General features: G+C 41.5%; 1 protein-coding gene and 1 long non-coding RNA gene across 2 annotated transcripts; one reads left to right on the forward strand and one right to left on the reverse strand.

The window, feature by feature from the left end:
• Positions 1-1,137: 1,137 nt before the first annotated feature.
• Positions 1,138-8,078, reverse strand: LOC308481704. Its single transcript, XR_013988828.1, has 4 exons — positions 7,250-8,078; positions 5,911-6,015; positions 3,521-3,596; positions 1,138-1,200 (listed from the first exon to the last, which is right to left on the reverse strand). It is a non-coding gene; the product is annotated as an uncharacterized lncRNA (long non-coding RNA).
• IMPA2 (inositol monophosphatase 2) lies at positions 6,393-25,114 on the forward strand. The gene is made up of 8 exons (XM_081014241.1): positions 6,393-6,992; positions 9,246-9,379; positions 11,913-12,017; positions 13,412-13,457; positions 15,109-15,217; positions 16,510-16,618; positions 17,359-17,510; positions 18,974-25,114. Exons 1-8 carry the CDS (start codon positions 6,408-6,410, stop codon positions 19,087-19,089), a joined length of 1,356 nt encoding a protein of 451 aa, XP_080870367.1. The 5' UTR covers positions 6,393-6,407; the 3' UTR covers positions 19,090-25,114.
• Positions 25,115-27,075: the final 1,961 nt, after the last annotated feature.

Genomic DNA, 27,075 nt, shown 5'->3' on the forward strand with positions numbered 1-27,075 from the left:
TTAGTTCACGTTAAGTTCACAATGATCTGTTAATCCTCAATGTATAATTAATTATGTGAGTTTATATTATGATCATAACATCAGTAATTGCTTTAGTCATATTATAATCAATTTTAGTCATAAGTGGATTAAGAGCTTATATACCTGTCTAAGTGCAGCTCTTGCATACTTTCTTTCATGTACCAAAGATTAATGAACCTATGTAAGCCCGCCTTACATATATGTAATCCAATAAGAATTCAGTTTCTTTGTGTTATTTTTAACCAATCAGCCACAAGCACACCGTGGCCATGCTTTTTAACTTTGAATAAAAGAGAGAAGCTGTGGGGCTAGAGAGAGAGAGAGACACACTCTCTCTCTCACTTTCATCTGGCTCATCACACGCAAGCTCTGAAACAAACATCTCTTTGTCTGCCGTTATTTATCAACGCAACAAAGTAGAGATTTTTTCCACCAGACAAACAGAAATGCTTGTGCTGATGGAATTATCTCCTTAGTGCTGCATTGAATTCTGCCCCGAATCTGCTTGGGTAGTATTCAACTAAGTTTTACACAGAGTAGAGCCATTGAAATTAATGGACCTAACTTAGTCATGTTCATTCATTTCAGTGGGTCTACTCTGACTATAACTTAGTTGAATACTACCGCATATAAACGTAGGCATGTTGGCTCTGCAGTGTGATCAGGAACTCTACAAAATGCAGGGTCTCCAGATATACAGTGGTACCTTGGGTTACATACACTTCAGGTTACAAACGCTTCAGGTTACAGACTCCGCTAACCCAGAAATAGTACTTCAGGTTAAGAACTTTGCTTCAGGATGAGAACAGAAATCGTGCTCCAGCAGCGCAGCGACAGCAGGAGGCCCCATTATCTAAAGTGGTGCTTCAGGTTAAGAACAGTTTCAGGTTAAGAACAGACCTCTGGAACGAATTAAGTACTTAACCCAAGGTACCACTGTATAGCAATTCCATGTCTATGCCAAACTTTCCAAGTAATAAAGGCACAATCCTACTCCCATCTCCACAAATTCATAATCATGGTTATGGTTGCATGAACATGGCTCCAAGTAACACCAATAGGATATTAAACAAAGAAGCAGTTCTATTTTTTATAGGAAAAGAGGTGCTGGAACTCACCCTTGTTCTCTTATAATGGCACTGGAACTGAGTACTGGTGAGTTCCAGCTGAAAAATAGCCCTGCAAAGAAGTAACTGGCATATGAATATGACTAATCCAACAGTCCTGTTAAGTGTGACTTACTCCCAGGTAAGTATGTATATTATTGCAGTCTTAGTAGTATTCATAGAATCATAAAACTGTAGAGTTGGAAGTAACCCCATGTCATCCAACCCAACCCCCAGCAATACAGGAATCCTGCTCACAGCCATCCCTGGGTGGACTCGAATCACCAACCTTCTGGTAAACAGGCAGATAAACTGACCCACTGCTGAAGGGACTCCTCACTGTAGATCTTTCAGTTAAAGGAACATAGGAAGCTGCCCTCTAGTAAGTCATATATATCTAGCTCACTATTGTCAATACTGACTGGCAACAGATACACAGGGTTTCAGTTTTTCTCAGCCCTATCTGGAGACACTTGGCATTTCAGCTAGGACCTTTTGCATGCAAATTCGAATCCCCATGATGGGGTGAGCTCCCATTGTTACGTTCCAGCTCCTGCCCACCTAGCAGTTCGAAAGCATGTCAAAGTGCAAGTAGATAAATAGGTACCGCTTTGGCGGGTAGGTAAACGGCATTTCCGTGCACTGCTCTTGTTCGCCAGAAGCGGCTTAGTCATGCTGGCCGCATGACCCGGAAGCTGTCTGCAGACAAACGCCGGCTCCCTCGGCCAGTAAAGCGAGATGAGTGCCGCAACCCCAGAGTCATTTGCGACTGGACCTAATAGTCAGGGGTACCTTTACCTTTTAGACATGAAGGATTGTGCTGTTGGATTTTGGTCCTTCAGAAGCAGAGTAATTTTTCATTTCATTGCATTTCTCTAAATTAAATCAGGATATAGAAACATTGCACATTCATTCTACAGAAGATAGAAACTGCAGAGACCTGAGTGAAGTGCAACTTTTACAGAGGCTACATGACTTTTTAAAACATAATGACACCTGGTGATCAAAAGGATTTCAGTCTCATCAGGCAGAGGCTATTTTCAGTTAACAGCACCGAGAAGTCAAGTTATGAAAGTCTGTGGTTATGAAATATCAACTTCCTGGGGTTATGAAAGGTATATTAGAGCACGGTTGAACAGCTAGGAACCACCTGTCATTCACAGTAAACTAAACTAAGGAGTTGGAGAGACTGGGATAAAAATACAGCTCTGTTATTATCACTGTTCCATTGAGCTATGGTTCTTTCGCCAGAATCCTTTTGAAATTCTTAATCCTTACTTACAGTAAGAATTGGAAACGTGGAAGTTACTGGACTCCCAGCTCCCATCATCCAGGACCACTGGCCATAATGGCTGGGGCTGATGGAAGTCCAGGGACATCTGGAGCAACACTGTTTCCCTCCCCTGGGACATTTTAATATATTTTCAATATAACTTTGCAGCATGTAATTTCAAGAACTAAGGCTTATATTTGCACAGGTATTCACTGTTGTTCAGTGAAACCAGGATGCTCTTAAATAATAAAACTGACAAATATTGGTTATTTATTTATTTATATACCACCATCAATGTAGATGGCCGTGTACATAATTAAAATAAGAAATTCTAACCCAAAGAGTGTACAGTCCAGTTCAGTGCTAAGTGTTTGTATAGCTGTCCACAGTATCTTTATAAGGGAAGATGTTGGGGAGAAAAAAACGGGAGCAACTGCCTATACCCCTCTGAACTGATTGGCCATGCCCCCATGTCTTCCTCACAGCCCTTACCAGTCTAGTAGACATGGTGGCAAGTAGCAGGTTTGGCGTGCACACACACACAATTAAAACATAATGCAAATGAGATGCATATTTTTTCAAAAAAGAAAAGAAAAATAAAGATAGGATTGTTAACAGTCTCAGCTTTATTGCCACATACAGGCTCCCTGTTCTGTCTGCTCTGTTGTGTAAGTCAGGAGGTAAAGCTAAAGGTAAAGGACCCCTGACTGTTAAGTCCAATCACGAACAACTCTGGGGTTGCGGCGCTCATCTTGCTTTACTGGCCAAGGGAGCCGACGTTTGTCCACAGACAGTTTTTCCGGGTCATGTGGCCAGCATGACTAAGCCACTTATGGCAAACCAGAGCAGCGCACGGAAACGCCAGTCAGGAGGTAGAAAGCCCAATTGAATTCAATAGCACTTACTTCTGAGCAGCCATGTTTAGGACTGCACTGTAAATCCCCCCCCCCTTTTTTGTATGTTGGTACTTTGAAAATAAAACTGCCAATAGTAGTTTTAAAGAGTCCCCAAACTGTCTGTGATTCATCATATCATAATGAATCAATATTTGCATTATTATTCAGAAGCTGATCCTGCCACTTCTGCACTATGAATAAAGTGGAAGCAGTTTTCTACAAACCAGCCTTCATGTTCCAGTGAGTAAGGTTTCATTATGCATAATTCCGGCTCCACACAGTATGTCTCCAAAGCATGCCCTAGCAAGAAAAATCAGGGTGGAAAAATATGTTAGCTGCAGTTGGAACGTAAAAGCTGAATACCAAATGAATATGTGTGAAGTGTGCTGGAAAATAATGCTCATATCACGGATAACCAAACTACAACAGATATTTTTAAAAGCCAGAAGAGTGTTAAATTAAATTTGTATATTTCACATTTGCATAATTTTTTATAAAGTGTGTTTGGAATGATAGTTTGTGTTCCAATGTTTAATTAAACTTTCACTAGATATTGCATACAGACAGAAAGAGTGACACACGCACGCGCGCACACACACACGGTTGCATTGCAATACTATCCAGGATGATTTTCATAAAATCCGTAATATTTTAAATAATATTACTTAAATTCCTCCTCTACTGTTACATTCTTTCAAAAGACTACTACTGTGATCATAGTATGTGTCACTGTACTTGAAAACTGATTATAAAGGCTTCACAGGGTACAGTTTGTGGAAGCTCCTGAATCTTAGAATACCATTACACCAGTGTTTTAGGATCTACATTCTGGTTTCCATTCACAGCTGTGTTCTACATTTTCTGTCCAAAGTATGTCTGTTCTTGCCTTTCATGTAGTAGGTATGAACAAGTTACAATATACTTTGGTTAGTAGAACCCTGTAACTCAGGGATCACCACTTTTGGGGCCAGTGAGCACATTTCAATTTTTAAGAGTGCTGTGGGCACCGGTTAAAAAATGACTGCCATGTGGGGCATAGCATAACACAAAATTAAGAGAGAGCACAGTCATGGTGAAAATTTTCCCATAATTGTATTTCCACAATAGAAAATCCTAGCCTGATAACTATCTGGCTGTCATACAGCTGTTACTGGCACAAGAACCCTTCCCCCCTAAAGCAAAGCCTAAGCTGCCATCCTAACAGAATACAAAGAGACTTACTTCTGAGCAGAGATGTATGCCACTGTACTACCCATTAACTGTACAGTGAATTCTTAATGAGTGCCTGACCTTTAGTTCCTGCACAGGAAACATGCCAAAGCCTATTTGCAGAATTTTGCAGGAGGGGGTTATTTAACATTCTGTAGTAGCATTTGCAGATACAGGTAGTATCTGATCTTGGATGAACCCACCACAGAGAGGAAAATATAATATCAGGGCTTAGTCCAGTCAGACTGTCCCCTCCCCACCCATAAGGCCAATCGTCATAATTGTTGGGAATCTCAGGCAGGTGAGACACCCATTTACTAGAAGTTGCTCCCAGTACCAGTCACTACACGGATGGCTTGTAAGTTGTAGGCAGATATGGATATACACAGATACATAAAAGTACAAAGTATCTCTGTTGCTCTAAATAAGTTCAGCAATTCAAGATGTTACACTTGACAAGTTACACTGACTGGCTAATTGATTAATGGACACTACTGAGTTGACATGCATCTATCACAGTTACAGTAGGGGCACTGGGCCATTACCATAGCAGCTGGCTTGGCTGGCCATGTACCTGCGATTAGCTCATCCATGGAGTGATTTACACTTTTAAAGGAAATGAAGCCCTTCTCATGTCCAGTTACTCCAACAGTAATCTACCCCGTGAGAAGGAAGAAGAGAGTGGCCAAGGCAAGTTAAGACAACACTAAGACCTTCTGCAGTCAGACTTCCCTCTCCCCACCTAGGGCTAGCTTTACATATAATATATTTTAGTATTTTAAAATTATAAACTGCTTGACAGAAAGGTGATATATAAATGCAACAAATAGGTATTTTGAAGTCAAACTGTGAGCATATTTTAAGCATTATGCAATGTGTGTATGTGTGTGTGTATGTAGCATTTTATTGTCCACAGATATGAGATTATATTGCTTAAAAGTTTTTTTAAGCTGCATAGTGATACAATAAATACAAATGTGTGTATTATTTTCTAAGTTTATATACTAAAACTGTCAACTCCCACAAAACTTTCACGGCCTGGAAATATAAGGTACAGATTAAGATGCAACATTCTCATAATTTAGGAGCAAATGTAATGTTAGGCTAGGAACTGACCACATCATTGGTTCATATTTTCGGGTTCTGATCTATTTATGTAACATATCCAATTTCTGCAGCCAAATGCGCCATAACAGGTACATGAAGAACCTGATCCTTTGTGCATTTATGTACATCTGTTTTTAAACCTACAAAATGTACAGCCTTGACAAAGTGAGTAGGAGGCAAGGGAATGGGGTGGAGATGAAAGCAGAGGTATTAAGGGTTCTGCAGAACAGGAGGAAATTGTGGCTTCCTAACTGGGTGTAGGGCCACCCATAAGGCAAGGATGTAGATCTTAACTCACTGCTTGCTCCTAGATTTTAACTCACTCCTCCTTCCCTGGAGACGAGGGAGCACCATTTTGTGGTTCACCTCAGAACGGCGCAATTGTGTCTTGGTCCAGCCCTGACTGGGCGGAAGGTGAAAAGTATGTTAACAGATGCAATGCGTGGGAAGAGGAAGATGTAGGAGCTTTCCGTGGGGGTGGTTTGTGTGCAGGAGAGGGGAGGCATGGGTATTTCTGCAGAAATGCGGTTGGCAAGCTCCATAATTACATGGGGTGGGAAAGGGCATTTCTCGGGGGATAAAGTGAGGGGAACAGCACCGGGGGTTGGCAAGCTGAACGACCCTGTATGGCAACAATGACGAAGTGCTGTGCAGTCAGAAGCAACTTCAGAGAGGAAGAGGTGAGGATGAGACCAGATCTTGAACTGAGGCGGGCGGCTGCCTGAAAGAAGCGAGGGATTTCCTGTGAGCCACATCCTATTTCTCACACACAAAAACACACACACACCCGAGCCCATGATTCGTCCTCTGCTCAAGGGCCCAGCCTTTGCGGCTGCTGCCACAAGCAGTCTGAACGGCGTCCTAAAATTAGCAGCCAGCGAGCGGGCTTTGCGTGGCGAGGAGGCTGCCGCTCCTGGATGGGTGCAAAGCGCCGTCACTCTCGCCCAAGGAGGCGGCGCCTCTGTGCCGTCAGCGCCTCTCTTGCCTCCCCGAGCGAGGAAAGAGGACGCGGGAGCCAGACGGACGAGGAAAGTCGGAGCGGGGACGCAGCGGGGCGGCAGAAGTCAGCCTCGTCCAGCCGTGAGCGGGAGGAGAAGCAGCGGCAGCCCCAGCCAAGCGGCGGGGAAGTTGCACGAGCGACGCCTGAGCCAGCGCTGCGCCGCAGCCCCCGGCTCGCCCTCCCCGCGCGGTGGGGACCGAGGAGGGGAGGCCGCCTCGCTTGGGCCCCGAGAAGGCGGAGGCGTCCTGGAAGGGAGGGGGGCAGCGGCTGCCATGAAGGCCAGCGGGGAGCAGAAACGGGGCGAGGCGGCCGCCAGCCCGGGCGACCCCTGGAAGGAGTGCATGGAGGTGGCGGTGCAGCTAGCGCTCCGGGCCGGACAGGTGAGCAGGCGCCACGTGGGGGGCTCTGGGGAAGCAGGGCTGCAAGGGGGAGCGGGGCGGCGGTGTTTCACTCCGCTGCTGCCCCTCCTCCGGCCCTGCGGGGTCTGTAAGCAAGAAGAAGCTTCAAACACGGATTGACATGCCTCCCTGCCTCCTTTTGAGATTCGTGTGGGACTTGAGAAATCGCTGCATCTCTCTCTCTCTCTCTCTCTCTCTCTCACACACACACACACACACACACACACACAAAAAGTTACCTGCTGGGCAGCGAAGGGCCTGGTCTCCTGGTTGCGGACAGAGCTTCTGAGTACTGCAAGCCTTTTGCACGCAGCCTTGTCAATTCTGGCTGGCCGGTCGAGTTTGTGCATGTTTGGCGGGGACGCGAGGTGCATTTAGTTTAATAGCTCCCTCTTACTCCCGAGCAAGTGCATAAGATTGCACGTGGAGAAAAGAATGGGGAGATGCTGGTGAAAGAGAGAGAACTGGTGGACAGAAGTACTTTTTCAAGAAATGAAGTCAGATGTGGGCTAACTGTGGATTAACAGTTTAGGAGGTAAATGGGGTTCAACTGGGCCAGGTCAAACAAAAGGGCAAAGGAAAGCTACCTTGCATTTCTGGACATTACAGAAATGGCTCTTCTTAACTACCTGGCCTAAAAGTAGCCCATGGTAAAATATCAAAGAAAACATTGTTGGAACACTTGGTTTAAAAAACCCCAACACATTAATTTGAGGTTGTTGAGTGGGTTTAAATGGGAGTAATCTGTATTGCATCATTGTTGTATCTGCATTAATGTGTTCAGTGTCAAGGATGTATCTTGTTAATATTCAACAAGAGTTTGGGTAAAAGTCTGTAGTCCTGATTTCACTAGGAATGCCTTGCTTTTCCATTGCCAACTTCAGATACCATTTAAGGAGCCACATTGTTAAGATGTGACCCCTTTTTTAAAGGGCAATGTATAGGTTGAAAAAAAATGAGTTAAAGGAAATACTGTATCAGTTTCTAGCCAATAGCATTCCATTAACTGGTAGTTGAAAAGGTGTTTTGACATACAGGTAAGGGGAACTATGCATTATAAGAAATCCTAGTAAAATGACCCAGTAAGAACTACTGTACATCGATATGCAAAAATAGAGCAGTATTTGAAGGTAAGAATGATCCCATATATAATAAACAGGTTCTCTTTCCAGGCCAGGTTGATTGTAATTTCTTTTCAATGTCAGAGTTCAGTCCTGAAATGTGAGGACTGTTCTCACAAGGACAGGACCCAACTTGCCTCAGTCAGCAATCTGGCCACTAAATTCTGTACCAGCTGCAGTTTCCGAACAGTTACCAGGAGGAGTCATGGGGAAGGGCCATAGCTCTGTGGAAGAGCAGAAGATTCCATGTTTAGTCCCTGACATCCCCAGCTTGGGCTGAAAGAGACTCCTGTCTAAAATGGTGGACAACCACTGTCAGTATACACATTACTGAGCTAGATGGCCCCATGGCCTGTGTCAGTATAACACAGCTTCTTCTGAGTTGTCAAATTAAAGCAGAAGTAATAGATAAATTGGGTAAGCATGCCCTGCTACCATAGGGTCGCATTCTGAAACCATTTTGAAGGAAAGGGACTTAATCCAAAAGCAATTTTTTTGATTTCAGTTGAAACAACAATGTGTAAAAATACTATCTTGTTGAAGTCTCCCCTTCGTTCGTAAAATTTGGATGGCTATCAAGCTACTAAAGCAGAATTTGGTCAAATGCTGTGGTAGTCGTGAGGGGGAAGATATGTCCATTGCTCTCTGGAAACAATTGTGTGTGTTTAAGACCACATACAGATAGCCCTTCCTCTCACCCATCCTCTTCCTCTGAGTGATGAAACATCTTACCTGCTCTCTTCAGGATAATTTCACCATGGAAATCACTGTGAAACAATATGTAAAAATACATTTGTGCTTATAATAATTTAGAGACAAACCTGTGGCTTCCAACGCAGCAAAGTTCTAAATGTTGAAAATGTAACCGAATGGCTTACAGACCAGTGTCTCTGAAATATTGGTGACATGTCACAGCAGTACCAGTTTGATTTTTTTAAAAAAAATTTTTTGATGGGAATAATTTTTATTTGATTTTACAAAACCCATTTGATGTTTTTTAGCAATTCTATATGGGCATAACTGTGAACTTTTTTTGTCTATTGCTTGTCATTTGAGTCAGTTGAGAGTTCTGTGGAGGGAAATGGTAAAGTAATTTCTGATTTAATTTTTCTAGATTATTAGCAAAGCTCTCACTGAGGAAAAACAGGTGTCTACCAAAACTTCTGCAGCAGATCTTGTGACAGAAACAGATCACTTTGTGGAAAACTTAATTGTTTCTGCTCTGAAAGAAAAATTTCCCTCTCACAGGTAGGTCCAGCTATGGTATTATCCTAGGCAAGTTATGTTTTGAACTGGAATTGAAAATGTCATTCTGTGAATAAGAAAGCTTGGAGAATATCAGTACTAATAAGCTGCTTCACACATTGTATGAATGCAGTGACTGAATGATACAAACATGCACCTCACGTACACTAGTAAGATAACAGGGATTGGCTACAGTTCTGCCAAGCGTACAGTTGGTGATAAACTTAAATGTGCCGCCAATTGTCTGAAGATGTCATAAATGGATGGGGAACTGGCAACCTGTAGGCTAGTTGCAGCCCATTGAGCTTTTGCATCTATCCTGCAGCCTCCCCTCATCTGTTTCAGCCCCATGAAGCAATTAGCTGAGACCATTTTTCTTAACCCTAATTGCTGCATGGGAGTGATTTTTGTAGTGGTGAGAGCTAGCCATGGTGAGTTAACCTTCCCCATATGTTGCTACTCTTCTAAAGATTGTGAGGAGCCAGAATGGCAATTAGGCTTAAGAAAACAGATCCCATTAATGCAAATGGGGGCCTTTGTTCTAAACAGTGGCGTAGTGTGGGTTGTCAGCACCTGGGGCAAGGCAAGTAATTTGCGCCCCCTAACCCGTGGATTTTAGTAGGGGCAGAGAGCTGCGAGTGCGAGCGTGCGCCCCCCCCCAGATGTTGCGCCCGGTGCGGCCGGCCCCCCCTGCACCCCCCACGCTACGCCACTGGTTCTAAACCTAATTGCCAGATTGCTAGCAGTGGGGGAGAGAAGGGAAGATTTGTAAATAACTTATGAAAGAGGGATGGATGAGCATGGGGACGTGTGGTTTTCGCTTTGTCTACCACTGACATGCAGCCCTCAACCTAGCTGGATCCCTAGTTATGCAATAAAATGTATAGCCCATCCCAGTGCTTTGAGTTGTGTTAGACTGAGAGATAGTCATTCAATGAGTTTTGTGGTAATTGGGGATTTGAACCGAGATGCTTCAAGTGATCTACCAGCCCCAGGAGAAACCGGGAGCTTCTTTTCCCTCTGGCACAGCACCACACCTAGGAGGTTATAGTGCTCAGGAAACAGGAAGGAGCATTTTGGGGCATTTGGGAAGTAAGTGAGTAGAGATCTGGGTGGGGAGAGACGAACCTTTTCTCAAAGCATAGCACTGCAATGAGGGGGGAAAGACAGAACTGGGAACACTTTACTTCACCATCACGATGCTGGGCTAGGAGGGGAGGGCTTTTCCTCTCAGCACAGTCCTGTGATGGAGAGGTACCTGCCCCCTGCTCCTCTGCTGATTGGTAGAGAAAGGGTGACTGATTGTCCTCAGGAGAACAAAAGGTTGACCACCTTTCTGTAACCATTCTACTCCTCCAGTTAAACATCAGGTGAGAGTTGTTAAATATAACTGGTTGGCCATGGGCGGGAGACAACATGTTAAAAGGGTGTGTTCTTTTTTAATTCTCCTGCCTCCAATGTCTTCTCAAATCCAGATTAGATTTCCCGTAATGAAATGAATATAGTAGTTTTAGCCTAATCTTAGTGGACATCTGTTCACATGAAAAAAAGCCCAGCAGCAGCAACAAAAACAGTAACCTTCCCTTTATATAGGCTGGAATTGAAGGTTGTTTTCACAAATATAGCACTAAGCTTCAATAGACAGTTGCCATCTAGTTTTAATTGGGAAAGAATAGCTGTGAAAAGGTGGGAAAACTGTAACTCTTCCAGGTGTGAGTAATCTTGTAAAGCTTGATGTCCTTTGCGCAAGCTGAAACTAATTGCTGGAATGTACACACAGTGCAGCAAAAGGTCAAGGGTTGCATGTGCATTATAGCGCAAGACATGTTCAAAAATACATGTGGTGTTCTGTGTAAAAATGGTCCTGTTCTTGGAAACAAATCATAGTAAGCGTTAATTGCAGTTTAGGCTTCTGATCTCCTTGTGTCCTGGAAAGGGAGGCCATAGCTTGGTGCAGCTCATTCTCTTCATGCTAAACCATGGTTTGGTGTGATGTCCAAATATGGCAGTCACATGACTAGGGAACCCACACTGCGCTTTAAAGCCAAGTAAGACACGATAGTGATGAACAGGTGTTTTCTATTCATGTGCCTGCCTGGTTCATATATTGAACAAAGGTTGAATCTTACTCAATAGTTTTTATTTCAATAGTAAGAAAACTACTCATTGCAGAGTGACTTGTATATCTTCTATATGTGCTTCTGACTGTCATCCAAAATGACACCTCTTACCTGTTGTGATGTACAAACTGTTGCTACATTGTATTCACACACAGCTTTTCATGAGTGAAAATACATGGGTTTCCCTTTGTGTAAGACCCTGAAATCTCTGTAGAGACCCTGAAAGTCACTTGAACACCTTCTATATGTGCTCTTGGATAATATGCAAAGACTCACATAGATCCCCTTAGCATAACTTATAGTACTTTATCTGATGCTTGTTTAAGGCCAAATGTAGCAGAAAATAGCTGCGTTTGGGTATGCCAGTGCCTAAGTGCCTCCCAATAATTCAGTTTTAATTTTCTCATCCATTATAGGTTTATTGCTGAAGAAGCTACCGCTGCTGGTTCAAAGTGCATTCTCTGTGACAGCCCTACCTGGATTATTGATCCTGTTGATGGCACCTGTAATTTTGTACATAGGTAAATACATAAACAGTGCTGCAAAAAAAGCTACGTCTGCCTTTTCTCAAGCTCTTTGTCGTTCTTTATTTTTCTGTGTCCAGCCTATTTGAGTAAGGCTTGCTTGCACATAAGGTTCCTTTCTTGAGTCAACTTCTGCCCCCGTGCTTTGGGAAGAAGACTCTGATGAGTGCATATGCACAAACTCAATTCTAGTTTATGACTTTGGGCTTCCCAAGTGTTATTGTGAGGGGAGTGCACACTCTCAAATCCTTTGTTACGTAGTTTGGCTACTATCAAGATAGGTTCTTGCCCTTGTAGTGCCTTGTAGAAGTCTATTACAGGTGGACAGAACTGAATAGCACCAAAACACAAGTGCAGGGACAAGTACCAAAAGGGTGTAATTACTAAGTAGCACAAGAATTTGGAGCTGCCATTGCTGTACCATAAACAATCATCAACTGTAGTGGTTGGCACCTTAGTTCAGCATAGTAAAGGTAAAGGGAACCCTGACCATTAGGTCCAGTCGTGACTGACTCTGGGGTTGCGGCGCTCATCTCGCTTTATTGGCCAAGGGAGCTGGCGTACAGCTTCCGGGTCATGTGGCCAGCATGACTAAGCCACTTCTGGCGAAACAGAGCAGTGCACAGAAACGCCATTTACCTTCCCGCCGGAGTGGTACCTATTTATCTACTTCCACTTTGACGTGCTTTCGAACTGCTAGGTTGGCAGGAGCAGGGACCGAGCAATGGGAGCTCACCCCGTTGCGGGGATTCGAACCGCTGACCTGACCTTCTGATCAGCAAGTCCTAGGCTCTGTGGTTTAACCCACAGTGCCACCCGCATCCCTATATTAGTTCAGCATACCAGTTACCTATAAAAACCTTATTCTAAAAGAGTCCCTTATCATCAGAGGCTTTGGCTGAAATCCAGAGAACTATTGGACTAGTACAATGTTCCTAAGGACAATAGCTTTTAACAATATACTTTCCTTCTCCCTGCCATTAGCATGACAAGCTGGTTTTGAAACTCAGTGGAGAGTTCAAAAGAGGGAGGGATGGTTGTAGTTGAATCAGTCGTCAAGTTCTGATCAATTGCACAGCATCCTAAGATTTGAAGAAGGGAAAGGGATTTTCTGAGAATCAAAGTCAAGTCAGCTATTTCTGCTTCAGCTGCAGGGGAAAGGTCACTGCTAAACTGATCCAACAGATCAGGATGCCCCTAATTCTTTAACCATTGGGCTTGTTTTTAAAAGGTAAAAAGTAAAAATGTGCAATTCCTTTAGATACAAAGAAATTAAGACTCTCAGATTTCTTAGCTGAGAACAAACACAATTGCATTTCTGACAGGTAAAGTTGTTGAAATTAACTGTTTAGAGAGCATACTAACAGACGCAACTGGTTTTATTTACACAGGTTTCCGACTGTGGCCGTCAGCATTGGATTTGCTGTTAATCAAGAGGTATAGGATAAAGCTTTATCTGCTGCTATCGTGATTAAGTGAAAAATATCTAACAAACTTAGTGAGAATCTTGTGAGCTTCATAACAAGTAACAGAGCTCACAGATAAGCCATTTAGGTTACTGTATTTATCTTGAAGTGTTAATCTGTTATAACCTTGGGTTGAATACACCAATCTGCATAATCCTGAAACCAATCCTTCGGTGTTGTGAGTAGTCTTATTATGACCTACCATAAATGAATGGATTCTGGAATCATTCTTTGGGTAAAAGAGTATGTATAAGTCACCCTGCCTTTATGGCTGGCAGAATGTAAAGGTAGCTAATCCCAGTTTCAGGGACCTGTTTTTATAAGTAGTCTTGCATGTTTTAATTCTATCAATGTTTAATTGTTTTTTAATGATGGCTTTTTCTATGTTTTTCTTATTTTTAATTTGTAAGCCACCTTGAGTCCCTGTCAGAGAAAAATGTGGAGTATGTATGTATGTATGCATGTATGTATGTCTCTTTTCTTAAATAAGGTCCATTAAAATCAACAAGACTTGTTTCCAAGTAAATGCATTTAGGAGTGTCATACTTAAGGGAAAGGTCAGATCAAGCTATGCTATTCGTTTCCTGAGTGACTGCGCAAGCAGCTTCCAGCTCATCAATCAAGTGGCAGACTTACCAGTTGTCCCCCCCCCCCCCCCATTGCCATCTACCTACCTGTGCTGCAACATAATTTTTCATTCTTGTCTTGACTGTTAGAAAACCTGTATTGGCAGCCTTTATAAGTCTGCCCTTGATACTATTCCTTCAAGGGCAGAGTAGCTAACTTTGCATTACACAGATGCAATGGTAATGCAATGCAGTCTTTCTTCATGCAGAACCCACTAGAACAGAAAAGGACTATGCTGTAGGGGAAACAACAAATTTTGTCTGTTGGCTGGGACACACCCTTGTTGCTAGATGGCAGGTGGAAAGGACAAAGCTGTTCCATAGAATAATATTTGGCAAAGACATGTTGGGTAGGGATAATAGTCTTGCATTTAGTTCTTATCACCACTCCTGTACTGTATATTCAGCACCAGATATTGGTAACTCTTAGGATACAACTTCACATGCCTGTGTCGGACTTACTTATTCATAGCAACTGTAAAATAAGGTATAGGGGTGATGTCAAGTGGTAAAGCAGAGATGGGATACTGAACCTTTTATCTATGGATTTTGTGCTGTAGGTTACTTGAAGCCTCTGTCCTGCTACTCCAGGCAGCACCACTCAACAGACCTAGGAAACAAGAATTTTTGTGCCAGCGCTATATCTGGATAGTAACTGGTGCTTAACTTGAAAACTAAGCAGTTGTGTGATATGTTTGATGTGTTGAGCTCTTGCTCATTGTTGTCAACACTGTGCAGAAAAGATTTCCAGGGGCTTCCTGAACATGTAAAAATTAGCCCTAAAATGTCTGTGGAGATGGATTAACTAATTTCTTATTGAAATTTTATGTACCTTGTGAAGTTGAAAGCCTGGCATGCTCAAAACCATTTCTTCTTTATTATCAGTAGCATAAACTGCCATTTATATGCATTTTATATAGTGATAATCTGTTTATATTGCAATATATATAATACAAATTGCATTCATGATCTTTTTCCTTTCCCAAAACGCTAAAGCTTGAATTTGGTGTAATTTATCACTGCACGGAAGAACGATTATACACTGGTAGAAGAGGTCAAGGGGCATTTTGTAATGACAAAAGGCTTCAGGTATCAAAAGTGACAGGTTGGTTTCAGTGCTCTAAAAGAAATATTTTGAATATTGTATTATTAGAGAGTCATTACCGTATGTAGGTAGACTTACAGAGCAATCTTCTGCATATTTACTCAGAAGTAAGATCCACTCTGTTTAGTGGAGCTTACTTCCAGGTAAGTGCACATAAGATTGCACCCTCGATGTATCTTCTGCATAACTGAATATATTTTACATTTATTTAAGTAATCCTTCTTTTCTATACCATACTTTAATTATTGAGCTTAATAGTTTAAAAGAGGCTTTTATAAATCACTGTAAATTTGGCCGCAATAGAACTGGTGACCCTTGCTTAATCTTATGATTAGGCAGCTCTTGAGTGACAGGTGAGTGGACATAGTTCATACCTTACGAATGGTGCTGGCATGAATCTCTGTACAATTATGTAAAACTACCTGAAAAAATGTAATCTAAACATTACAGCCACTGCAGGGAATGTATTTAAAGTGTACCCCATTTCATGTTGGGGCTGCAATAATGAAGCAGCCTACTTAGGGTGGATTAGCACTGTCAGTCTGCAGAGTTGGTGGAATTCTAGATTATTTATTACCTATTTCTTAATGAAAAATATGTTGACTGATTTCTATCAGTGGAAGTAGAGAGACTTTTTATTGTGATTAAGGAAGTCTAGCAGACTTATCAATGGAAAATTAAAAAAAAAATCACGTAGGATGTGAAGTATGTATCTATATGCTAAAGAAAAGTTGTCCAAAAGTTTGAAATTCAGTTAATTGGTCCTGGAATACTAGGGCTTGGGATAGGCTTCTAACGTGTGCAGCTCTGAAATAGCAGCATGAGGCTATGCAATCACTTTAGAGGCTTTTTCAAAATAATATGTTAGTTCATGGTGGTAGTATTAATTCTGAATTTTGCACGTATGAATTTTGAAAATATGATAGGAATTATATATTCTACTGCAAGATATAAAATGTACTTTGTGATAGCCTTAGAGTTGATGGGATGTAGAATTATTTTGACTGAACATTATTGCAGAATCTGCTGTGATTCTAAGAGGGTAAGACTCTGCTTCCAAATAAACGTATTTAGCTAAAAGTAATAAGCAGATTTGTTTTCCATAATTTCAAGACACAGAATTTTGTTGAAAGCTTTTGGAAATAAGCAAGACTCTCAAAAAGGAACAGAAATATATGAACATGCGAAGCGATCTTATTGTAAAATATCCAAAGATCCTTCACAGTAGAAATTGGACAGTGCCTACTTTGAAAAGCCGTTGCAATAATACAAAATAACCTTTTGTCTTGCAGATATCTCAAAGGCCTTGATTTTAACAGAGATTGGCCCAAAACGAGATCCTGACACTTTGAAACTATTTCTCAGCAACATGGAGCGATTGCTTAAGGCCCAAGCTCATGGGTAAGATCTTCTTTTAAAAGTAAATAAATCATAAACCTTTGTAAAGAAAAGAACCAGCACCTTCATTAACATTTCAGTTACTGAGGCCATCCATTTAAATTTTGTGAACCTAAACTTTTGCAGGCATTCTGGTGCACTTACAGAACTCCCTTTGAACCAACTTCCCCATTCACTGCCATTGGCGGAGCTTCATGCTCCGGCACCGGGGGCGGAGAGCAGGCGGGGGCAGGGGCGGGGCTGGCGCGCATCCTGGGGGCGGGGCGCGCTGCCCATAGGGACGTGGCACGCATCGCCTGTGGGGGCGGGGCGCTCCCCCCCCACTCCTCTTCCTCTGCCAGTGTTCATTGCACCATCAATATAACTCACCATCAATATAACTTTTCAGTGTTAGTCAGCACCCCTCCTATTTCTTTTTGCTTGGGAGTTATGAAGATGGGGCAGCCTTGTATTGCATTGTCAAGTCAATAGGACAAGCAGATATTGCTTGCTGGATATGATAACATTGTAAAGAAAGGGGAAGATGTTGAGACAAACACCTGGAAACATATGACTGGCTTTTCTTAAGATAATATTTTAACTTGTTGTGAATATGCCAGTTTGTCTGTGCAACAAATCGTTGGTTAAAACTGATGACTTGTTTTTCTAACCTTGACTCATGAGCACATCCTCATGGGTTGGCTTTATCAATGGTTTTCATTCTTTTCACAAGCGTTTTTGCTCCCACCTGTGACTTATTGTAGGGTTCGTGTCATTGGAAGTTCCACATTGGCGCTCTGTCTTCTAGCATCTGGTGCTGCAGATGCATATTACCAGTTTGGCTTGCACTGTTGGGACTTGGCAGCAGCTACAGTTATTATCAGAGAGGCAGGTGGTGTTGTGATGGATACTTCAGGTAAGCAAAAAATATTATTTTTATAACACATGTTTATAATGCACATTTATTTATAAAAATATTCATATCACCACATCTTAAAAAAGCTGTTTACGACTATCTATCTATCTAAACATAACATTTAAATACAGGTGCCATCAACTAATTACCATATTTTTCCATGTATAAGACAATATTTTCCCCCCAAAAAATTGAAGTTTAAAATTGGGGGTTGTCTTATACACGGAATGTTACAATTAAATATATAAATAAATACATGCCGCCATCCATATTATTCCCCCCCCTCACCTCACTAATGGCCTCACGACAAACCCTGGTCTGGTACTCCCCCCCAGCAGCCCCCACTCCGGACATTGTCCTTTCCACTCGGTTCCCTCAGCCTCCCCCTGGCTACCCAGACCCCCATTCCCCAAGCGCACTCACTCAGGCAGCTCTGGAAGTCGCAGCTCCTCGATCAGCATTCGCATTTGCCGGCGCTTGTGGAGTAAATACAGTACATACTGTAAATACTGAGACAAAAGTGCAACACACAGGTGGGAGAGCAGGAGCTGCAGCTACAATGGAGTTACACTGAGCTGACGGGAGCAGCTGCCATTACACAGCTTGCCTCACTGTTCGATGTTTCAATATATGGTACTAAATATACCAGTGTTTTGAATATTTAATAAAATATCAAAGTTGTTTGGTTTGGTGTTTAAAATATTTCTTAATTTTGGGCTCAAAAAATAGGGGTCGTCTTATACATGGGGGTGTCTTATACATGGAAAAATACGGTAATATGGAAAGATTGCCTGCATAAGTCTGGTGACATAGAAAAGTTTTTCAGGAGCTGTTAAAAAGCTGAAAATGAAGGTGCCTGCTCAATGTCTATTGGCAGAGCATTCCACCCTTACTGGGCAGAAAACGTCTCAGTTTTGTTGTTGTTGTCAGATTAATCCCACCAACGTATGTTTTAACAATGATGTCATATGCTATCAGCCATGTGTCCCAGTCAGCAGTGTAGCTGCTGCATTCTACACCAGCTGGAGATTTACAGCAGGCTGTGCCATATTGAGCACATTATAGTAATCTAGCCTCGAGGTTACCAGCACATGGACTTCTGCCGTCAGGCTATCCCAGACCAAACAGCTGGTAAAACTCAGAGGACGCTTGGGCATCTAGTGACAAAGATGTATCCAGGAGTACCCACAAGCTGGGCACATGTTCCTTCAGAGGAAGTGCAACCCTATCTAGAACAGGCAACTTGCCTATCTCCCAATGGTTGCCCCATCCTATGATAGAGGGAAGGTGGGTGCGTTCCAGCTAAGCATTGCTTCTTAATGTCTTCCTGTGAAATGGAGGTCTTGCATCTGATGAATTGTACTATATGGGAAATGGTTTGAGTCACAGAGGGGACAGAGTCTTGCATTACTTTCGAATCTCAGGTGCTTCGTTTGACTGATCAAATCCCTCTCCTTTCATAGGTGGACCTCTAGATCTAATGTCATGCCGAGTGGTTGCAGCAGGTACCCAGGAAATGGCTGCATTCATAGCTCAGGAAATTCAGACTATTCACTATAGACGAGATGATGAGAATTGACCGGACTTATATATTCCTGAAAACAAGGAAACTTGTCCTTTTGGAACTACATTGCTTCCTTCAGGATGGCTTGCTTATAGGATAAATGGTTTAATTGTATGTTTCTTAATACAGTCTATATAGCAAAGGTATTATGAAAAAAATTTACTTGCATTATAGGAAGGTGAAGGGAAATTTTTAATTTTTGTAAGCTTCTTGGCCCCCTTTTAATGAGAATTTATTTCAGCTATGCTTTTTTTAAAAAAATCACAGGTATCCCAGATTGAGTTCGCTTCTTGCCTCTTTTAGGCTGAAGCAGAGGGGAAGCGGGGTTTGTACCACATTCAAATATAAATAAAACTTTATTTTTGCAGATCTCAGGTAAATTAGTCTTTCTGCAGCAAAGGGAAAATTGTTTTGAATTGTGTGCCTAAAGTACTCACACCCGACAGTGCTTGAGAATTCTAAACTTAAAAGTACATGTATAGAACAAAGCTTAGTTACACTTCTATTTACTTAAAAAAAAATACAACTACACTCATTTATGTAGCACAGGCAAAAGTGGCAATGGCACATATCCTTGAACAGTGTATTATATTTATGTGGGTAACTTAAATAGTAGATATTGGTGCTGATCAGAAGATGAAAAGCTGTTTTTCCAACATTTGAAAATCTTCAGCTTCAGTCAAGCAGCACAACACAAATCACAGCAGGGTGTTTTTGTTTCATGACCTAGAAAATTCAATACAACATCACATAAGGATGTGATGGTTTTAACCTAGGTAATAGCACTGAGCACAGAACTAGCTTGGCAGCCATACACACACAGATTGGTCACTGCTACACTTGAGTCATTACTATGGGGATGAGGAATCTTATTCATGTGAGAACATAAGAAGAGTCCTACTAGATCGTGCCAAAGGTCCATATAGTCCAGAATCCTAGAGTGGCCAGCCAGATGTCTATATGGGAAGATCAGGCTTCACCTTGCCCTCCATGGGCCCTCCAGCCTTAGGATACCGTGAGCCCTGAACTCTTGAGCCTTCTCTCCCTTGGCTCAAAGACAGTTTGGACCCCTCTAAGAGACGGGGGGAGCCCAGTGGCAACCCCACCTTTGGCTCCCCCAGGACAGAGGGGGCCTGCTTCTCCACCACCAGAGCTGGGGGTGAGCAAGAATGCCAGGAGGGGAGGCAGGCAAGCTGAGCGGGCAGCTCTCTGGGGCCCAACCTGGACAGGTGCGAAGGAGAGGGAACACCAAGCACTCTGCAATATTTAAGAGACTTGTTTGAAAAACCTTCATAGGGTGGTAACCTTTCAGGGATTCTTTAGCTGTGGTTCCTGCACTGCAGGGAATTGAGCTAGATCACCCTTGGGGAAGCCTTCTAGCACTGCGATTCTGTGTAGCTCATAAGCAGAACCTGAGTTTAATGGTGCTCTTCTGATTCCCATCAAGTGGAATTCAGAGGCATGCTGCCTTCGATAGTGGAGTTTATAGAACACTAGCAAAGAAAATCTCTTCCACTGGGTGCTAATACTTGAAAAGGGCTCTGAAGGGAGATATATTCAAAGGACTGAAGCAAAGCATTTTAACCAATTATTGAAAATAGCACCAGAATCTTCTGTCTTGGCCGTGTTTAGTCAGTTGCTAAGAGAACCATGGAATTGAGGGCTTGAGCAGGAAAGGATCATGACTTAGGCTTAGTTCTCACAAATAGCAGATAATGTGGTAAACCTCTTCCTGGACTCTACCATTTGCAGGTGTGGGCTCACATGACTGACTGAATGCTTCTCTGTACCAAAAAACAACCAACCAACCAACCAAAATTTAGTACGTCAGAGGAATGATCCTAAGTTAGCCGTTTCCCTGCCATACAAGTTCCCTAAATGTAGCAGTTCTGTTTCTTTATTTTTGTATGGCAGAGCATTCAGCCATATAAGTCAATGCATGCTGTTTCAACTACAGCCCACAAAACATTTATTTCCTTATCTGTCCTCTGTGGGAGCTAGCCCTTAGAAATGATGTGAATCTACGGTTATCCACAGAAACTGTGTGGATAATTGCTGTAATTTCTGCAGCTACTGAAAGTCAGCATCATGACCAAAACCCAGATACTAGAACATTACCCCTGAAGTAGTCTGTGTCACGTTAACATCCTCTACACCTAAACACACTGGAAATAACTGCCATTAAAACTAATGATACTTTTAAGCACAAATACTCAGGATTGGGATTGTGAGACTGAGCCAGGTGGTCCCAATATGAAAATCTGGGACTAGGAATTTTCTTTTGTTCCATAGAAATACAACCCTGGCTTTATAAACAGACATCCTACTGTCTAAGAGGAGTTTACTATTCTATTCAGCTATATGTGTGTGCAAGAAAAAGGATTGTAAAGACCCAAAGAATATTAATAAGATGGTGATGTATGCTGCTCTGAGCACAACCCACTCTGTGAATGGAAAAAGTGACTTGCAAATATTATAAATAAATGTTCTGAATGGAAGGGTCTGCAAAATTACAAGACATTGCTACATGTTAGCCTTGCTTCTGTTGCATTTTTTGTATATGTTTAAGAGCTTCTTTGCTGGAGCACTGTATGGTGTAAGAAGCAAAGCAGCCACAGAAATAATCCTTTAATTTGGTGCATCTGGTTCACCAAAATACTGTATAGCCATATGATGGAAACATTGTCACACATTGTTAATTGCATTGCAAAAATATTCTGGTGCCTGTGAGTTGTTTGCTCTGTTCCAGTCTGAACATTAATGGCAATGAATGTGTTATCTGTGTGAAATGTCTCATTTTCCCAGGTATAAAGTATTGTGATTTGAGTGTTTGGAAATTGTGGTGTCTCCAACAGAAGTGAAAACTTGAAGAAAGACATGAAGAATGCGCACAATAAATGAACAGTTTTTGTGTAATTGAACTTGTATGCAGGAAAGCCCTAAAAATGCAGAAACATTTGTGGATCACCTTTGTGTCTGTCTCAAGCTTTTAATTTGAGCATAGTTTTTGTGTGTGTTTTGGCAAAGCGAAGGTAGTGGGGAAACAAACTCTAAACCCAATACTAGTGCCAACACTAAACTCATGCTGTGCTTGAATGCTTGTCCTAATAGCTTATCTTATGGTTTAAAGGACTGCCAACTCCTTTGCTGATTTTCTGTGGCTTTACCAGCTAAATGGCAGGGTGGGGGGAATCGGCAAGTTATAGCTTTTTCTGTCAATGACTAGAAGATGTTATTACTGCTTAGTCATCTCCTTACCCCCACCCCCCACCCCCAGTCATTACTATGCAGGTACCTTAATTAACAAATAAGCTGGCAATCTGTTGTTCAGTAATTCTGAAGCAAACAAACTGAAGCTGTGCCAGTCCTAAACCGTGATGTGTGTCTGTCATTGCAAGTCAGACTGCACAAATATTTAAAATTGAGGGAGTACAGTTAAAGCACTGTTTTCTTAATAGCACTTATCATTTATATAGCACTTCAGAATGTTCAAAGCACTTTCCATGTCTCATGTGTAAACCTTGTAAGAGTCCTCTAAGAGTAGTAATATCCTTATTTTGGGGATTGTGGAGAGAGCCTGCCTAAGACCAAGTTAATTCATTGAATGAGTCAAGATTCAAACAGTCTTATAGACATTTAAGGTAAAGGTAAAGGGACCCCTGACCCTTATACACATTTACATGGGAGTAAATCCCATTTGGACACGGGTGGTGCTGTGGGATGCGGGTGGCTCTGTGGGTTAAACCACAGAGCCTAGGGCTTGCCTATCAGAAGGTTAGCGGTTCGAATCCCTGCAACGGGGTGAGCTCCCGTTGCTCCGTTCCTGCTCCTGCCAACCTAGTAGTTCAAAGGCACATCAAAGTGCAAGTAGATAAATAGGTACCACTCCAGCGGGAAGGTAAATTGCGTATGAGCGCCGCAACCCCAGAGTCGTCCACAACTGGACCTAACGGTCAGGGGTCCCTTTACCTTTACCTAAATCCCATTTGAATACAGTAAAATATATTAGACAAGTTGTGCTACTCATGCATCTTTTCATTTCCTTCATTTCCATTTTTATAGCAGGCATAGTTGCTAGTTGGAGCCATGTCACTTGAGGGGGAGGGTTGTCAATTGCCCCCCCCCCCCCAATGATTCAGAATGTCTATTGCTCTTCTCCCTAGAATGATTTTGATAAGCAACTTGGAGAGAGGGTTGGTTTATGAGAATCATGGCACAAGAGAAAAACAGCACCAAAGAACAATGGCATTTGGACTTGGTACATTCATTTTTAATATATATACAGTATTTAACCCATCCTTTGAAAAAATAGTGATTGAAGCTGAGTCTAACAAGTCTTGGTATTATGTTGGTTATTTTTTTTGTATACACATTACTGTTTTCAACTGAAAAAGTAGCAGAAGGAAACTGGCCATGTTGACAACCAAAATGTTAAAAAATAGCAACTCTGCTATTTTTGGGTAGCACAAAGTATTTTGTTTTCAGGTGCTGCACAATGAGTTGTTTTGTGTGTGATGTTATTCCAACATAAAGAACTTGGGAGCGCATGGGTTTCCTTTAAATGGCTTAGTTTACAATGTTTAGACATAAAAATTATGAATCTGTCTATACTGTGTGATTCTTACAGTAATTGTGCACCATTAACTGTTCACTATTAAACCTATTCATATCTGTGAAATACTGCTGTAAAATCTGGTAACCCAGACATTTCTACCTCTGTGTGGGGCTATGAGGAATAATTAAAGTGTTGCAGCAAAATCCTGTAAATCCTACTATTGAATTAAATAATATTATCCAGAATTATTAGAAGTATTAATGTATGTTGTCAAAACACTTACATTCTGCATGAAACTGGTTGGTCAAGGAAGTGCTGCTTCATATAATGTACAGTGAACTCACAGAAGTCCTTGCTGCAAGATGTAGTGTTATCTGTCTAACAGAGCATTGGACAGATTCAAGGAGGGGTAACTGTTGAAAGCTACTAGCTGTTTTTCTTCAAATATATGTAAAATCTGAAATGAGTAACTTGTTAACCAAAAGCTTAAGAGTACAACCTGGAACCCAGTGGTGTTTACTAGTATTACTTGCTTTTAGTAGAGCTGTTGTCTACGTCATGCTCATTTATGATCAGCCCCTTTCAAATAGTTAATAGGACTTTCATTTGTGAAGCACTGTGCAAAATTGCAGCCTTAGAATGCAAGCCAAAGCCTTTCATGTGCCAGGGGCCTTTGTTCTCTTTGTAAAAGGGAAATAAATAGCCTAGATACATGCAGGGGCTCCCTTCTGAAATGTTTCCTCAAAAAAGAAAGCTAGGAATCCTTCAGCCATGAAATGCATACAGATGTGGATCACGGCCATAGAGTGGCTGTAGACTTTGTATAAGTTTAAGCAGTGAGGCCACTGAAGTCTACTTGTCATATTTTAAGTGTCATAAGGGGAAAACATTTGTTATTTGTGTTTACACCAGATGCCAGCAGAACATAGCATTGATTGGCTTAGAACTAGTCACATCACTAATCTTCACCCTGAAACAGTATTTGTGGGTTGTTGTTTTTTAATCATTTCTGCTTTTTAAAAAGAAGAGGAATGTACATTTAATTGAGTCAAACAATATATTCGTAGTGTGTTTGTTTAAGTGAACAGAATGGAAGGAGGGTCAAGAATACTGAGCTGGCATTAAATTTGCTGGCCATTATATTTATCAAATGCATTTGTGTGGTGATGGTAGTGGAAAAGCCGGGTTTGAGATGCAAGACGAAAGGTCACATCAAGTCATGACTTTGTTTTTACCACCAATATGTTTAAAGAGGGATTTTTCAAATTACAAATAAATACAAGGGTGCTTGTCATTGCTTAAATATTTCAAAATGAAGTCAAATTGACATTATTGTTATTATTAAATTTTAATACATTTCAGGTTGGTATTATTGCACACTTCTGTATGTTTGGACAGGTTTTCTAGCAAACTTGTGCAAACAGTCCTCTAGGAGTTCTGTTAATGTATTCTACAAATAAAAGATTAATACATTTGAAGGTGAAATTATGATATTTTACTGTCTATTACTTCTGTTTTCCAATGTATTCGCATCATGTTACATAGCACTTGGGAGTAGGGTGAAAGATGATTTAACTTTCCTTAACCTGTGATAACTGGTCAAGCTAAAATTTAGTTTGATGGGCCAAAGGGAAAGTTAATAGTTAAATTAATATCCAGTGTTTCCACTGAAAGTTTTTGTGAGTCTACTGCTCGTGCAACTTTTATTAAATGATTTATTGTGTCCATTTTATTTAAGTGAAAATTACTTTTTGGTGATTAAAGGAAAGGGTGATTAAAAATGGTCATGCTCATAGCAATGATTTCATTATAGTCACTGTAATGTTGTTATCTGCTTACTAACAAGATATTGTGCCTCTGGTACTGCTTTGCTCGTCCTTTTTGAGGCGGCAATCCTAACCCCATTTCCCTGGGAGCAACCCACTTTGAATCTTGTGGGGCTTACTTTTGAGTAGACATTGTTAGGATTGTGGTGTGATTTAACCAGTTAGGAGTCTTCATAAAATAAGTTATTGCTAAGGTCTATAACTTTATGAAAGGAAAGATGTGTTACAGTGTATGTGTCTGAACCCACGTGCGTGTCCACCACTTGCATGTATTCATACACACACTACTATCAAGAGGTTTAGGATCTTTTGCTGGAGTTACGACGTGTGTTTGTTATGAAGATGTGTTTACCCTTAACCGTATGCCCACAAGAAGTTCCCACACAAATAAATAAATATTGGTTTATTAAATGAAATGGAAGTGACAGAATTATATAAATGCTGCTTCAGACAGCGAAACTGCAAGTTGAACAGGCAGCAAAATGGTACAGTACACACATGCCTTGATCTAAAGAGTGCAAGAATCTAAAACTATTCTCAAAAGCCTACAGAAAGCAAGAGTGCCAATTTTGCCACACAACTCACATTAATAGCAAGACAATAAATGGAGGGGAAGGGTATAACTGTCCTTAAAGTGAAGCATGTCCTGGTTCCTTGAAAGTGTTGAGTAAGATCCTTGTTGGAACTTGGAGAGCTAACTAACCATTGGAAATATTGGGCTTTTGTATTAATTTTAGCCAATATGTTGTAATGGAGAAGAGAGGGAAGCTTTGAGATGAGCAAATTACTATAATTTCAATGTTTTTATTGTTCTGTTGTCTCTTCCTAGAATTTCCTGCCTACTTGAAATTTGAAAGAATATAATCCTAATGAGCAATGACTAAACAGGTTATCCTTGTTTCTTTCCTGTCTTAAAGTTGCCTTTCCTTTATCTTGGTGGCAACCATACTTTCGCAGGAGCTGTTGATTAGATTTATTGGTCACTAGATTAATGTGCTGATATTTACACAAGGTTTTAGGAGCTCAGGATGTCTCCTCCACACATTTGCAATAAGACTGGCACCACAGTCGAGAGAGTTCATAATGAGGATCTCTTTTTCAGTGAACTCAGCGAGTGCAATCCTACCCATGTCTACACAAAAGCAATTGTGTCCACCCCTGGGTAAATGAGGTAATGCTCTGCTGCCTGAACTTCAGGCTTTGAAGTTCAGGTAAAAAATGTTGCACATTTCTCAGAATTGAGCCCTGGCACTAAAAACCAGACTTCAACCCCTGTGTACATTAATTCAGTGACCTACATAGGATTATTAAGTGGGAGTGGTGTGTATATCCTGATTCTCTGCAGTCTTTATATCATGGACACTTCCAGCCCCTCTGTCACTGTGTTTAAATTGCATTATAACCAAGTTAAAATGGGTGGCTGCAGTGCTGATCTTCCTCTTGGTCTGTTCAAGGGTGAAGAGGAGGAGGGCTTAGAAGCCTGGAAGACAACTCTTTGGCAAGCTTGAGGTCAGATGCAAGAGAAAAAGATAATTTGGCCAAGGCACAGGGAAGCCTGTGACCTATTTCAACCAAGCCCCATCGTCATATGAGGAAGACTGGACCTTGACTGTAGAAGAT

The sequence above is a fragment of the Podarcis pityusensis genome, assembly GCF_964106645.2.
Source record: "Podarcis pityusensis genome assembly, chromosome: 7".
In the NCBI taxonomy this organism is placed as follows: Eukaryota; Metazoa; Chordata; class Lepidosauria; order Squamata; family Lacertidae; genus Podarcis; species Podarcis pityusensis.

Coding starts and splice junctions, on each gene's coding strand:
- IMPA2 (XM_081014241.1), top strand. CDS start 6,408: ATGATTCGTCCTCTGCTCAAGGGCCCAGCCTTTGCGGCTGCTGCCACA. Junction 12,018..13,411: donor ACCTGTAATTTTGTACATAG/GTAAATACATAA, acceptor TTATTTACACAG/GTTTCCGACTGTGGCCGTCA. Junction 15,218..16,509: donor TCAGGTATCAAAAGTGACAG/GTTGGTTTCAGT, acceptor TTTGTCTTGCAG/ATATCTCAAAGGCCTTGATT.